General features: G+C 47.8%; 1 protein-coding gene across 5 annotated transcripts in view; it reads left to right on the top strand.

Annotated features, from left to right (window-relative positions):
- Nucleotides 1-14219, top strand: part of DNAAF9 (dynein axonemal assembly factor 9) — a 147978-nt gene extending 133759 nt beyond the window's left edge. For all 5 annotated transcript variants that reach the window (XM_061208327.1, XM_061208325.1, XM_061208328.1 and 2 more), the window contains 7 exons: nucleotides 1846-1932; nucleotides 5206-5312; nucleotides 5627-5701; nucleotides 7677-7882; nucleotides 9033-9098; nucleotides 10336-10429; nucleotides 11008-14219. In XM_061208327.1, coding sequence (XP_061064310.1) covers nucleotides 1846-1932; nucleotides 5206-5312; nucleotides 5627-5701; nucleotides 7677-7882; nucleotides 9033-9098; nucleotides 10336-10429; nucleotides 11008-11120 — 748 coding nt within the window. In that variant the 3' untranslated portion in view covers nucleotides 11121-14219. The remainder of the gene's footprint in view (nucleotides 1-1845; nucleotides 1933-5205; nucleotides 5313-5626; nucleotides 5702-7676; nucleotides 7883-9032; nucleotides 9099-10335; nucleotides 10430-11007) is intronic.
- The last annotated feature ends 1302 nt before the right edge of the window (nucleotides 14220-15521 follow it).

Raw genomic sequence — 15521 nt, 5'->3', positions numbered from 1 at the left:
AAATGGGAAAGGTAAGGAAAAACCCTGCAAATGTTGGAGTTCAATTGGGGGACTCGATATAAATTCATTATTTCAAAAAAAAAAGTATATTCCCTAGCTCTTTCCATTAAAAGGGGCCAGAAATAATACCCTTTCCATTAAAAGGGACTAGAAATAATAATAGCAATTAATACTTCTACCTCTAGATCTTAATTTCTAAGTACCAATCCCCGCTACAAGGTATCAGCACTCTTTGGAGAATTGGCTGATTGCAGGTTTAGGGAGTGAAAGTACAAGGTGAGCCTAGTACATTTTATGACAGAAAAGCAGGGAAGTATTCAAAGATTAGTGGAGATATGTCGAAAGGATACAGAAGCTAGCTTAAGAAGCTCCCACTAGGCAAATTTGGGACAACTTGAGTATATGAGAGAACCATGATAATAATGGATTATATAGCACGTGGAGTAAAATGAGTCTGTGGTGATACTAAAAAAAGGGAGAGGGACAGAACAGTAAAGCTCTTCTTTATAGAAGAATGCTAGCTAATAAATAAATAAGGATTTATAGTACTAGAAAGTCAGCATTTTGTAACCTTTCATATAATACTTGATCTAGGCAAGAATTATCAATGGATGCTAAAAGCAGTGGATGACAGATTGTTGAGGAAAAGGATATTCACTTGTCTCAAAGTATCTGTCACGGGACTTCCCTGGTGGCACAGTGGTTAAGAATCTGCCTGTCAATGCAGGGGACACGGGTTCAATCCCTGGTCCGGGAAGATCCCACATGCCACAGAGCAACTAAGCCCATGCGCCACAACTACTGAGCCTGCTCTCTAGAGCCCGTGAGCCACAGCTACTGAGCCCATGTGCCACAACTACTGAAGCCTGCACACCTGGAGCCTATGCTCTGCAACAAGAGAAGCCACTGTACTGAGAAGCCCGCGCACTGCAACGAAGAGTAGCCCCCGCTGTTCCGCAACTAGAGAAAGCCCGTGCACAGCAACGAACATGCAAAGCAGCCATAAATAAATAAATTAAATTAATTAATGAATAAATAAAAAGTATCTGTCACTCCACAGACTACTTACTACTTACAAAGAGGGAAAAGTACCTTCACAATGGAGAGCTCTAACCTAGAAGACATGACATTGACCAAATGATTAAACTTAGCAAGACCACTAATGGGATAAACTGACGTCATGTGCCTCCTTCGTGACACTGTGGAAAGGACACAATATCACTTGGCCATTAATCTTGCCAGAAATATTTGGCTGAATCTAATCATGAGGAGCAACCAGACAAATCCACGTTGTGGGACACAAGACAGCTGGCATGTACTCTTCAAAAATGTCAACTCCATGAGAAACAAACAAAAAAAAAAGTTGGAGGAATTATTCCAGACTGAAGGAAAATAAAGATTATAAATTAATGAGCAGTCCTTGATTGGATCCTGAGTGCCCTATCCCCCCAAAAAGGGGAAATTTGAAAATGGATGTATATTAGATCAATACTTCTCCAACTTTAATGTGCATATGAACCTCTTGGGGATCTTATTAAAACGAGGGTTCTGATTCAGTAGGTCTGGAGTAGGCTGGAGATCCTGCATTTCCACCAAGCTCCCATGTGGTACCAGTGCTGCTTGTCCTCAGTATTAAATTCCCTCAGCGTGATAATACTGTTGCGGTTCTTCCAGAGAATGTGCTTGTTCTTAGAGATGCATACTAAAGTATTTAGGGGTGAAATAACAGAAAAAAATATATATGTATGTACTTGTATGTGTGTATGGGGGTGTAGAGAGTAAGCAGAATGTACAGGTTAAGGTTAATAGTTCTAATTAACCTGGGTTTTCTGTATGTTTTCAAAGGAATGAAGACATTGAACTGATTCTCTCAGAAAATAGTTTTTCGAGTCCTCAGATGCTACGATCTCGATATCTAATGTACCCTGGCTGGCAAGTATCATCATTGAAAAGTAGCTAAGATTTCTTTATAAACTCAGTGATTTATTTATTTACAGGAAAGAAAAAAAGAAAGTGAAAATACCAGGTGTGCTCTAGGAGGGTGACAATGGCAGCTGCAACAGCCTGCCATGTCCCAGTAACCATTGGCCTTGCTCTAAGCCCAGTGATCCACATCTTGGGGTCCAAATTGAGACCCTTGCTGGATGTTGAGACTTAAGGAGTCATCTTATAGGCCTTAAGCACAATGGTATCCTTTGTTTCCTCTAGCCTCTAGTGAGGGTGAGGTGGCCACCATGGAACCAAGGAGTTATGACCCTCCCGGGTGAGAGAGTCTCTCCTGAGAATAGTCAGTCCTCTAGGGTTCCCATCTGACAGGTAGGTTCCCTGCTATTGTGGCCCAGGGGATGTTCTGTGCTCTGCAGGTGGCCTCCTAGCCTGAACCTGTCCTCCAGATAGGAGAGGAAGAGAAAAGAGAGTGTGAAGTACACTGTAATCATATTTCCAGCATCACTTGAGCACTTACTGTGTGCTACACATTGTTCTAAGACTTCGCTCTCCAGTACGGCAGCCACTAGCCACATTTGGCTACTTAATAAAATGTAAATGTATATTAATAAAAATAAGGTAAAATTTAAAATTTAGCCTTTTAGTCACACAAGCCGCATTTCAAGTGCTTAACAGCTACCTGTGACTAGCAGCTACTGTCTTGGACAGTTCAGATCCAGAACATTTCCATCATCACAGAAAGTTCTGTTCACAGTGCCACTCTAAGAGTTCAACCTGTGTTATCTCATTCATCCTCAAACCAAGCCTGCAAGGTGGATTCCATTATTTTCTTCATTCTAGAGATAAGGTAACTGAGGCAGCAAGGACTTAAATGTCTTGTCCAAGTAAATGAAAGAGTTGGGTTTCAAACCCAGGTTGTGTGGCTTCAGAGCCTGTATTTTTTTTTTTTTTTGAAGTATAATAGATTTACAAAGTTGTGTTAATTTCTGCTGTACAGCAGAGCCTGTACTCTTAACCACCATGCTGCACTTGTCCCTGTATGGAATGGATAACTTGTTTTGCTCTGTTGAAGGTTCAGGGGAAGACAGTTGTTAAAGCTTAGCTAAAATTGATCCCTCATGTTGATTTGGATCATCTTTATTATCCTCACTCACTTCCCTCAGCCACCTCTGTGTGTCCTCCAACCACCCCTTACATCACCAGTATTTTGTACCAGCAAAAAACTGATTGTACTATCCTGTTTTAAAAAAAAAAAGGTCAGTATGTAAAATTGAAGGTTTTCAGGCTTATTTTTAGAAGGAACCTCTGGTTTGAGTCACATCATACTTAAACAGTGAGTAAGTGGATCATTCCTTATGCCTGAACAAGACAATAATATCTTAGCTAAAAAGAAAAAGATGGAGCTTCTGGGGTGAAACTCTCCTCTCCAGTGGCTGCAGCTACTGACCTTTTTGCTGCCCACACCTCTGGGCTTGGTCCTGAGACTTCTGTCATCTCCACCTGGTGCCTAGGGAAGCACCTATTCTCCAGTCCATACCAACTCATTGTGGGCATTAACCTAGTTCAGGGCACAGACTTTTCTGGAGGCAGACCGATCTAGGACAGAGCCAGGTATGAGGGAGTTCATTAGAAGTCTCTGTGAATCTAGAGTCTGAAATCTTCCTTTATCAGGAAGATCAGTCCTTGTAGAGAATCAGAGATGGAGGAGCCTCAGAATCACCCTTCAGGCCCTCCCTTCCAAGTTCATTCCTAGGAATCAGATGATTTACTCTTTTAACAAGATGGCAGTCATCAGGTTTCTGCTCATATCGCTATACATTACTCCCCTCTCTCCTTGGGTGAGGGCCACCACCTCAGAGTGAACAGGCTTTAGCTGCAGGATGTGCTCAGCTTTGTGCTGTGCAGATTCTCAGCCATTCCCCTCCCACAGCCCTCTGTTGTCATCGACCCCACCCCCACCTCCCCTGGTAGAAGGGCTTGTTCCTAGTCTGTAAGGAAACCTTGTACTCTTCCCCTGGCCCCTCCAAATTCCCCTAAGGATACAGCCTCTGAACACAGAAGCCTGAGAAGCCCGTGGTCTCCAAATCTCATGTTTGGATGGGGAGAGAACAAAAAGAACATGTCAGTCTTGCAAAAATGTTATGCCACCACCTTACTTTAAAGAAGTTGCTTTAAAGAGTAAGATACTTTCAACAATGTAAAATTCAAAACTGCAGTGCAGTTTTCAACAAAGGAAACTAATAAGAAAATACAGTAGACTGGAGGGAAGTGTTTGCATCAAATGTGACAAAGGGTTAATATAGTATTTGGGAAGCTTGTTTAGATACTTAAGAAAAGTAACCCATATTATATAGATGTGAACAGTCCACTTAAGACCAAGTATAAATGGCAACTGTGGTAACAGAATTCCATGTAGGTAATACTCAAATGCAAAATGGTGCCTCACTGTTGCTTTGATTGACACCTGTTACATTTAGGCAAAAATATCTATAAAATTCATTGCTGGTGGAATTGTTGTGAAACTAGTACACTCATCTACTGCTGGTGGTGGTATAAATTACCCATGAGATGTTATGCCCTCTCCTGGACTGATTCCAATCAAGGGATTCATCTCAATGAAATCATTCAAAAGAAGGAATGACAGTTTCATAACTTTGGAAGCTGGGTGGTAGGAATTCATTACACTACCCTTCTATCTTTGCATATCTTTGAAATTTTCCATAATAAAAAATTAAATTTTTAAAATGCTGCGTTCTTAATGAGTCTTTGGCAGTCAGTATGTCTGCTGAACTCAAAACTGAGAAAATAGATCAGAGATGCCCCAGCCCTTTAGTTCCTTCTGGAGAGACTGCACATCCAAATGTAGTCTGTTAAACTGCCCTCAGTGAGGGTGGGGCATAGTGGGAGCCCTGAAGAGAGTGGGAGGGGATCCTGAGGAAGAGCTCCAAGGGTACCAGGAGGGACCCCTAATCCCAGTTGGGATACTGGCAAGCTTCAAAGGTAGAGGGGGTCTTTGACTTTAAGGAATTGCTAGTCCAAAGAAGGTAAGACCTTCCTGCTCTAAGGGGACAAACATGCTTCTCAGTCTCAAGATGAAAGAGACATAAATGCTTTCAAATAAATGCTTTGTACACAAAATGACGTACAATTAAGGGAGAATTCAAATATGATAAGTGATATGTAGTTCTTTCCAATGCAGTATGTAGTAACACTCAAAGCCCCAATTACTTGTATTTATAATTTTTTAAACCTTTTAAGGTATGAAGGTAAATTTGATGTTGGATCGGTCTTTCCATTAATGGTTCAGATTTGTGTATGGTTTGGTCGTCCCTTGGAGAAGACTCGCTTTGTGGCCAAGTGTAAAGGTAAGCCTTGACCGGGACATGTCCCAGACACTGGTAAAAGAATGCCCCAGAGTTGTCCCCACTTTCTGGCACCATTTTAGTATTCCATGTGTGCTGTCTCTTCTCACCATTTGGGTCTGAAAGCAGGCAGAAGAATTTGAGGACCCTGGAGCCCCTTACCCCTGGGAATAGTGGCAGAGCCACTGGGGGAGGATCTGGTGAACCCTGGACCCTAGAGGAGGTGCCTTTCCAGTCCCTAACCCTCCCAGCTGTGCCACCCTGGACTTGGCCTCTGCCCCCAGGTGAGTAACAACCCTGTCCTCTTCCTCCACCAGCAATTCAGTCCTCTATCAAGCCAAGTCCCTTCTCTGGAAACATCTACCACATCCTGGGCAAAGTGAAGTTTTCAGGTAACTGGGCGCTTGGATTTGGGAGCGCTACTCTGTGGAGTGCTCACATCTCATGATGTGAGTTCATAGCCTCTGCTGGTGCTTTGCAGACCACTGATGCCTCTTAGACTCTCTCAAAAAACCCTCCCCTCTGGGTCTTACACCATAGGCTCCTCCAGTCATCCCTTTCAGTCAGGGTCCCAATCTTTCTCCAGGTCCTTCTGCTCTGCAGTGGAGGATCTGTTTTCCTGCCCCTGGATGAACCTGCCCAGGGCCTCTCCTCACAGCTCCTTGACTTCCTTGTTCTAGAGACTCACACTCCACCCCTCTTGAGCCATCCATGGCCTCCTCCTAGACCTGTCACCAGGAGCTACCCCAATGCTGAGCCTTCCAGCTCTGGATCCGTTTCTGCCAAAGTCTTCAAGCCTTCCACTTGCCTTCTCCTCCCCTCTGTTCAGTAAACCTGTTTATCAGCCTTTGACCCCTGGAGCCCTTGCAACCTGAAGTCTGTCAATCCTGGGCTGGGGTTCAGGGAAGGTGTGAAAACAAGGAGCCAGTTAACTCAACATTGAGAAAGGGGAGAATGTTCCAGGGAAAAGGCAGAGCATGTGCTGTGGATGTGAGGCAAAAAAAGGCACGTTTCAGGAACCAAAAAGGGTTTACTGTGTCTGGGTCCCAGGGGAGGAAGTGAGGGAGTGTGTCTGTTAGGGCATCTTTGGCAGTTATAACAGAAAACCCCAGCTCAACTAGCAGGTGTTAGCTACATAGCAAGAAGTCAAGAGATCTGGCAGCATAGCAAGGCCACTGAAGACCCAGGTAATGTATGGCTTTTGTGTTCTTACATTCTTGGTGTCAGCTTTTCCTCAGGTTCCCACCCCTCATGGTTGCCAGGTAGTGCTGCAGGTCTAGGTGTCACATCCAGACACAACAGCCAGCTGATGGAAGAAGCTGGCTCTTCTGTGGGTATCTTTATCAGTTGCTCAGCAGACTTCTCTCATTGGCCAGGATCGAGTTGCCATTGCCCATGGGGAATTGGTATTGGAGGAAGAAGGGGAGGCTGGGCAGGTAACTGGGGGTGTCTGCAGCAGGGAGCCACTGAGAGTTGTAAGCATGGAATCATCTGGGTTCAGATAGGAGAATTAGGTGGCAGAGCCTCTATAAAAGAATCTCTCAAGGTCCTTAACCTTTGGCTGAATTTATGTTATTGAATCTGAAACTTTGGCCCCTCTCCACAAGCCCCTTACTCAAGCCCACTTCCTTCCCTCAGGCTCTGACAGACCCCACCTGCTCTTCCCTCTCCCCTATCATCACCTCCTTTTCTTTTTTATTTAGACTGACTCTTGACCCCTTTCTTGTTAAAGGTAAACCTTTCTTTGTTTTAGATCTCTTTCTCATCATGCCTTTTTGGGGAGCCTTACCCTTTTCTTGTGTCTTCAGTATATCTTAGCCCCCAGCTCCTCAGCTTATAAACCCGATTACATCTTTTCTGTTCCCACCCATGTGTCCCTCCTGCAGCACTTGTACTGTTGAGCTTGCCCTCCTCCCATGGACTCTCAGGCCTCAGCTGAGACCCACCCCCTCCACCTCTACCAAAGGAGCTTTCCTTGCTTCTCCTCAACTACCTCTTCCATAGGGGTGACCCCAGCCATTCCCTTCTTCTAACGACTGTGTAGATGTCTCCCACTCAGGGTCCTGCAGTCTTTCAAATGCCGCAGATGCAGAGTCAAACTCTTCTTCTCCCACTTGCAAACCTTTTCTTCCTCTTGTAGTCCCCTTCTGGGTTAATGGTGTCTACCTGATCACCCAGTCAGCTTAGCTAGAAACTTACATTGTTCCTCCCTCTCTTACTTCATCCTTTATAATTTGCTGCCACTCATGTCAGTTCTCCCTCCTGCATATCTTGTGAATCTGTCCCCCACAGCTGCACTAATCCAGTCTTAGTGTAACCTTATCCTTTCGGGGCAGGGTCTCAGGGACTAAAGTGTTCTCCTTGCAGACTCTGAGAGGACCATGGAGGTCTGCCACAACACTCTGGCCAATTCCTTGAGCATCGTGCCAGTTTTGGAGGGACCCACGCCACCGCCTGACTCCAGAAGCACACTTCAAGGCAGCAGTGGGCAGCAGGAATGCTACCTCGTGTTCATAGGCTGCTCCCTGAAGGAAGAAAGTGTCAAGGACTGGCTGCGGCAGTCAGCTAAGCAGGTGGTTTCCAAAGCCCAGACAGACCTGGCACTGATATGACCAGACACTTCAGAGTTGCTACTGGACCTGAGGCAGAAGCCCCTCCACCTTCTCCCTGCTTTCTCCCCACTGGTTCACCCCTCACAGGCTCAGCCAGTGTTTTCAGGGACTCTGAGAGTGGGAGGAAGCCCCTGGGGCAAACTCCGGGCAGACTTGTTTTGCTGCCTACCCTGCGAGCCCAGGTTCTCAAAGCCATTTCCAGTCCTGCTTCCCAAGGCAGACTGGAGTTATCAGATGGCTTAACCAGGACCTAGGTGAAACTTAGTTGTTCCATGTGGACCCTGGATCAGCTTAGTGTTCTAAACTCAAAAATGTCTTCTTAGCTGAACCTAATTCATAGGCTCTCCTGTCTTCTGAACCCAGCATCTCCTGTACTTTGGTTCTCTCTCTAGAAAGGAAAAACAACAAAGATATGCTTAGAGTCCTTTGCAAACCAAGACTCCAAGCATAGACAGCAGTGAGCCTGGAGGCCCTGGAGAGATGTACAGGGGAAGAGGAGGCTTGCCTATAGATCCACACAAGCATCTTTAGTCCAATACTACAAAGAAAAAAAATCCAGACTGGAGTTAAAATCCTCTAATATGCTGCTAGCTTTGGGTTCTAAGCCTCTTAGCACAGTCTGAGCTTAAGCTTATTCTAGAGCTCTGGAAATAGAGTTGGCTGGGGCCTGGGTCTTCTGTACATGCTCAGTTGGGACCTGTCTTTTATACTAAGGAATGGCTGCTTGCAGACTGGGTCTTTCTCAGACTCATTAGATAAACTCTTAAATGGTATTTGACTGTGAGACCTCCAGTTCTTTTGTCTGCATGTCTGTCACTGGTGGGGCTTAGGATTGAGAATCTGCAAAGAGGCAGAAACATGCCTATTTGCAAATGCATCAGTCTCTCTTCTGCCGTTTGTTCCCCCCTGGCCCGCAGGACTCTGTGGTGGGAAAGTGGTCTTCTCAAGGGGCAGACAGGCAGGATATTGTATCCAGTCCATGACGATGCTTGTGCTTCCCCTTCTGCTGGCATCTCAGTCATGTAACTGGCCCCCAGAGCCCTGAGCCCTCACCCTCCCGTGTACCCATCAGCTCTGTTGGAAACTGACGCCTCCTTACATCTCTGCACAGAAGCCTCAGAGGAAGGCCCTGAAGACCAGGGGGATGCTGACCCAGCAGGAGATCAGGAACATCCATGTGAGTACCCTGCCCTGGGGGCCTAAGTCCCCTTGGTGTCCCAAGGCTGTTCTTGCGCAGCTCTATCTTTAGGATTCCTGAGTGAAGTGGCTGTTTGTAGGGCATGCTGGAGGTCCTGCTTCTCTCAGGCCCCAGAGGGAAGCTGGGTAAAGAGAAACCTCAGCTCACCTGGCCTTGCAGCCTCAGTGAGAAGGGCGGGGTGACCTCTGGTGTGATGTGGTTATGAAATTGAGGAGAACTAGTGCCTGTGGGAGAAACAGGTGACATGGAGGTCTGTTTTGTCATCGTGTTCAAGCAGCTGCAGAAGTCCTTTCCTCCTCCCATTCCTCTGTCCTAGATAAACCACAGAGAAACCAGCGAGGGCCCAGGTAAAAACTCTAGATCCTGAAGCTGCTCATGGGCAGGTTGTGAAATCCTGAGGCCAGGACGAGAGGCCCTTTGAGGAGCCCTCTCAGACTCCAGGCTGACTCCCAGGCTCTACCCCAGTTCCCATACCCACTGAGGCCTTTTCCTGATGGGTTTGGGGGCAAAGGCTAAAAGGGACAGAGAGTCCAGGTCTCAGCTTGAGCTGTGTCACAAGTCCCAGTAATGAGCAGGTGGGGCAGGACTCTGGGCCTCCAGGAGCCCCTGCTGTGGATTTGAGGAGGGCCCCTTTATTCCGACTCCAGGGCCTGGGCATCTCTGGGTGTTCCTGGTGAGGACAACATGGGCACCTCAGAAGGCAGGCAGTGTGTGTTTCCCCAGAAGCACACCTTAAACAAGGATTTGAGCACAGGTAGTTTATTTTGGAAGTGATTCTAGAAAACACTATTAGGAAAATGGGAAAGTAAGAGAAGGGAATCGTGTATTGTCAAACCAGTACCACTGTGGGCACCTGGGGCTTAGTCCCATTAATAATCCCAGAGTTCCTCCCTGAGAGGTGGGAGGACCTCCGTCAGTCATTGTTTGATGGTTGCTGTGAGGATGGTGTTAATTCCCTGGCACACCTAGCCTTCCACAGGGTAAAGTGGGCTATTTTGCTAGGGTAATAGGCTTGTTTGATTTGGGGGTTTTTTGGCCACACCACGCAGCATGCAGGATCTTAGTTCCCCGACCAGGGATCAAACCCACGCCCACTGCAGTGGAAGTGCAGAGTCTTAACCACTGGACCACCAGGGAAGTCCCTGTTTTTGTTTTTAATGAATGAGTGAATAATAGAAAATGGTCAGATAATTCTAACAGGACTCTTCTCCTACAGGTGAAACGCCACCTGGACCCCCTACCTGCAGGTTACTTCTATAATGGCACCCAGTTTGTCAACTTCTTTGGTGACAAGACTGATTTTCACCCACGTATCCTTGGAATCTGGGGCAGAGAGGCTGGGGGGGTGTGAAAACCTGGCTGTAAAGAGGGTATCTGCTAGAGCCATCATAGCCCAGCCCCTGGTGCCAGCTGGGTTTGGGAATACACGGCAAACCACAGAGGCTGACTTTTCATTTTGTCCTCTTAGAGTCATTAAAATTACATTTATTCTTCATTCAGTGATGGCTGAGGTTACTCTGTGGGTTGTAGTTTAAATGCAGCTGTGGTGACATCCTGTGGTCATCAGGGAGTCATGATTTACAAGTTGGAGACTGGGTCTGATTACAGTAGTTAATTTGTGAAAAGGTGGATGGGGTGCTGCTGTGGGCTAGTGAAAGCTGAAGGGCTCAGTTCTAAGAGCTCATGATGGGCCCTGTGTCAACCCCTGTCACATTCTTTGCAGCTGTGGTGCTGCCAGTATATAAAAAAAAGCCAGTCAGGTACCTTCTGTGCAGGCTGAGCACTCACTACCTCAGTGTCCCCTACTTCACCTGTCCACAGATTCCTCTGGCCTGGGCAGCTCCCTTGGCCCCCACGCTCAGGGCCTTCTTCCTTAATGAGGTGCCAGTCATGGACCAGTTCATGAATGACTACGTGGAAGAAGCCAACCGGGAAATTGAGAAGTATAACCGCGAGCTGGAGCAGCAGGAGTATCATGACCTCTTTGAGCAGAAGCCCTAGAGGAAGAAGACCCTGGAGATGGACGTTTTAAAACGGGGTGTCTTAACCTCAGCTTTTCCAGAGGCCTCTCCCTAGAGGGGCTGTCTTTGTTCTCCTTGGCCTTTGTGTGCTGGCTTGAGTGCATGTTGTCGTTATTCTCTGTACAGCGCTGAAGAGCATCACCTGCACCACTGATTTGGCGGGGGAGGGGGGTCCTCATGGAGAATGAGCAGGCAGGGGCTGCCCTTTGTGTGCAGCCGGCAGTCCAGGACCTCTGGGTCTCTGATAACAGTATTTCATTTGGGCTGTTGCAGCAGTGTGTGAGGGTGGGGAGGAGCGTTTGGATTGCACAGAGTGACTGCTGGGACATAAAGAATTCTGGCTGCTAAACTGTGGCCATGCCTGGGGGCCCAGGCCACCACAGGCCTCGGGCCTCAGACACCACCCCAGGAGAGCCTTTCACCCCAGTGGAGTGCCTGCCTCCCTGTTTAGGCCCCTTCCACTGAAGGCTTGGGCCCTGCTGACCCTGTGCCCAGTCCTAGAGGGAACAGCAGGGAACAGCCCTGGTCAATCCCAACCCACAGAGCCAACAGCTTGGGCGGAGATCAGCAGCTTATTCTAAATGAGGGAATTTCACTTACGGACTAAACAGAGGGGAAGACTTGTTGCTTTCCAGAAGTATGTGGCTTTTGAATTGACACAAGCAGCCCCCCTTGGGACTGGTTTTGAGCCTCCTCATGTCATCACTCTGGTTTACCTCATTTGGGGACGAGAAAAACTGCTGCTCAGGCCTCCCTGGTGACGCTTTGCCTCACTGTTAAGGGCAGTGTCCTGCAACTGCATAGTCTTAGGCCCAGGGTTCTGGTCGCTTATGGGGCATCTTCACTTGAAGGGGGTTCAGTCTCAGCACCCATACCTCCCCTCAGTCTTGCCAGGGAAGGCCTGGTTTTCAGCCCAACCTTCAGGAATCTCATGTCTCCAAGCATCGTTGCTAGCCTTGTATTTGTTTGGCTCCAGGGGACCAGGAATTTCCAATATCCAAGTTAGAATTCCTTCTAGTAGCTTTGTTTTCAGCTGGACTAAAAAGCAGAGGGGAATTTCAAGTGTATCCCATGCCTGACCTCCAGAATTAGTGTGGGGAAGAGGAAGGTCGCAGGCACAGATACTTAGGTGATGTCTGTTAGGACTTCAGCGCCTCAGCTGCCTAGATTGTAAATGCTTTCTGAATTTCACGTATTTTTTTGCATGCCTTAGGAAGGAGCACATAGGCAAAACCAGCAAAGTTTCTAGTAATGTAGAGGGGTTTTTGAGAAAGGATCCTGGCACAGAGGAGAGACAGAAAACTGATGGAGCACATGTAGTCTGTCACACAGAGGCCTGCATGCAAGTAGTAAAGCAGTTGTTAAAGGCTTGTTAGTAAAATGTACTTAGAAAAAAATTTTTCATTTGAAGCCAAATGAACAATACTCCAAATACCATTTAATAAGAACTCTTGCTTGAAGAAAGGCTTCTGAAAAGGCCCATGTGCTCCAGTCCCAGCTCCCAAAGCTGCTGGTGACAAGGGCCCAGGTGTGGAGCCCCAGTCTGGGAGCTCCTCACTTCTAGCTGGCCAGAGGCTGGGGTCCACAGTGGGCCTGCCTCTGCTTCAGAATCAATAACAGAGATCTTAAGTGCAATTGATGAAATAATAATGAGTTACTGTAGCTTTCTTTAGCTCTACCGAGCTCTTTTTAAAAACTCAAGCAGCCTTAGAAAAGGGAGCCGGGGGTGGGAGGGTGGCGGGGGGGGAGACGACAGGCCATCTCCTCCAGATGGGTTGCTGTGAACATTTAAATGAAAGCTCTCTTTCTAGGAGCTCGAGCCATTTCCTGGCTGCTGCACAAAAGAGTTTTTAAAGAGGGGTCGGAGCCCGCCATAAAAGTGGGTCTTAAACACTGCATGGGGTTATACCTCCTGATGGTCTTGGTTTCTGACCATTGTCCATAGAAATGCTCTCTCACCAACTTGCCCCACTGTCCCAATTCCTCTCCTGTTAGAGGGGAAACTGTGATTACCTCAACTTGAATATGAAACTGTGATTGAAAAAAGTCAAAATGTTAAGTTTCAAAGCCAAAAAGGCAAAGCTGGCTGAGGCTTCCGTAGACACTCCTCAGCCTGCTTGGGAGTGTGAAGGGCACACTGGCGAAAGGGCATTCCTTGGGGCGTACTTGCTGTGTCCCTGGTGAAGAGGCACACTAGCGGTGCGCTGTGTGAGCTCTTTGAGGACTGAGACCGGGAGGATGCTTCCTCCCCACACTGCCCCTTCTGTAACCTTTGGGGCCTCTGGGTCTTGGATGTGAAGATAAATATCCACTTGATTCCTCTGGACACTCCAGGTGGAGGTGTGGGGTCTTAGACTGTCTCTAGAGGAAGGGCCATGACACTGTGTTTGAAATTTTGACCTTAGAAGTGGATACCAGGGATCCAGCCAAAGACATCAGGTTCCTAGGGATAGGCAGAAGTCCTCCAGGGTCTTACATGCTTTCTGCCCACTTTTCTATTAGCAGCTTCAGTTTTATATCACCCCGAGTGAGTGTGATAGTGTTGAAGTCGCTGAAGTTATAGGTTATTTTACATTTTGATGTGGGATTTTTCTGTTTTTGATTGGAAGGAGGCAGAAATTGGAGAAAAGGGATCACCCTAGGAAGGAGCCACTGGCAAGGAGTGGAGTTGGCCCCACAGAGTCCTGGGGGCTGTGACCTGAGGCCTGGACACTAGGCCCTGTGGGTCTCAAAAAAAAAGTACCCTCCTAAATTCTATTAGGATTTCGGAAATTTTTTGCACAGTAATAAGCTCTGGATTTGCTCTTTGGGCTTGTCAAAAGGGAAAAGTTAACTCAAAGATTGTAAGCTATTAAGTATTCCAGCCGTGTTGCTGACCTAGATGGATAGTTGTACCTCAAAAAGTAGGTGAGAAATCGCTTCCTCACTGTTCCAGGTTGTCAAATACTAATGACAGAAGAGCTCACTTACGTGCCAAAATTCACTTTTATACTAGTTTTTCAGTGCTTTAATATTCATAACTTAAATTTTAAAACTATTTACAAACACTACTGTAACTTCAGTGAAACAATTGTGTGATTGAAGCTTTTTGCTTATTATAGTATTTATTACACTACTTAATTCAGTAAATATATAAAAGTAGCCTTCAATTTATTTTTATATTATTTTCATGTTTTTTACCTGCAGTTGTGTATGTGAATTTATCTTGTTAACTGAGATGTAATGCTGAGGACCAATAAACTTATCACTGAACAAGCAGGGCCTCCAGTAGTTGCCTGTTGTTGTATTCCCGAAGTGTCCCTGGGGGTTCAGGAGGTGGCCTTCCCCCTGGGACTGGGGACCTCCCCGCAGTTTTTCCCCGGGACGCCTCTTTGCTGGGGCTGCCTCAGGAGGGATCCTCGGGAGTTCCACTCCCCTCCCCAGACCCCTGAGCGGCCGCGGAGAATACAGTTCATATGAGGAGACCACCGTGGCTTGCAGTGGGCACTCTCTGGGAGTCCCAGATCCCAAGAAGGGGCTCGAGGAAGCTGGCTGTGGGCGCGGGGGTCTCCCGGGGCCCCAGAGATAAGCTCTCCCACCCTCACCCAGAGAAGCTGCATCCGCAGCCCCGGCGCTTCGCCTGCGGGGCACCCTGCCTGCGCCAGGCTGCCATAGGAACCACTGCTTCACAGGCTGGTAGCTTGGTTTAATCCCGGCCAAAGCTCCGTCAGGTGGCCACTTGGTCCCGCTTTACAATCGGGGGATGAGCAAGGCGCGAAGGGACAGTAGTTGGCCCGGGTGGCAGAGTCACTGCCCTCGCTGGGTTAGATCCGAGCACCCCTCCTGGCGCTCCGTAGGCCGGCGGGCCTTGGAACCGCACGGTCTAAGGGAGAGGTCGGCCGGAATCCCCGGAGCTCTCAAGGACCCACCCCGTGCAGGGGCTTCTGTCGTTTCGGAAAAAGGGCCGACTGAGGAGGGGCACCGCCAGCGTCCACAGAGACCCTGCTTCCTATCCCACCCTCAATGCAGGGGCCTCCGGACGAAGGAAGTGACCCACTGGGAAGATCTGGGAGCTGGCCCGAGGGGGAGGGTGCAGGCTCCACAGGCAGCCTCCCTCAAATGGTTGGGAAGGTGGTCTTGGGTTTGGAGGCTCTATGTGATTGCAAAACCGTGCGAGGAGCCAAGAGAATTGAGGGAGGGGTCTTGGCCTCAGTACTATACACCCTCCTGAGTACCGGCTTACCCAGAGCCTCCCAACACGCCCCCTCCCTCCCCGCTACGCGCCCCCACCCACCCAGACACACCACCACACGCGCCATCCTACAGGGCTTGAACCTTGAAGGAGCTCCTGTGCTTGCACTTCCCAGAAACCGCCAGGGTTTGGGGATTACCCCCAAAGAAT

The sequence above is a fragment of the Eubalaena glacialis genome, chromosome 13, assembly GCF_028564815.1.
Source record: "Eubalaena glacialis isolate mEubGla1 chromosome 13, mEubGla1.1.hap2.+ XY, whole genome shotgun sequence".
NCBI classification, from domain to species: domain Eukaryota; kingdom Metazoa; phylum Chordata; class Mammalia; order Artiodactyla; family Balaenidae; genus Eubalaena; species Eubalaena glacialis.
The sequence above is the reverse complement of the archived record's forward strand: the minus strand, read 5'-3'. Positions and strand labels throughout refer to the sequence as shown.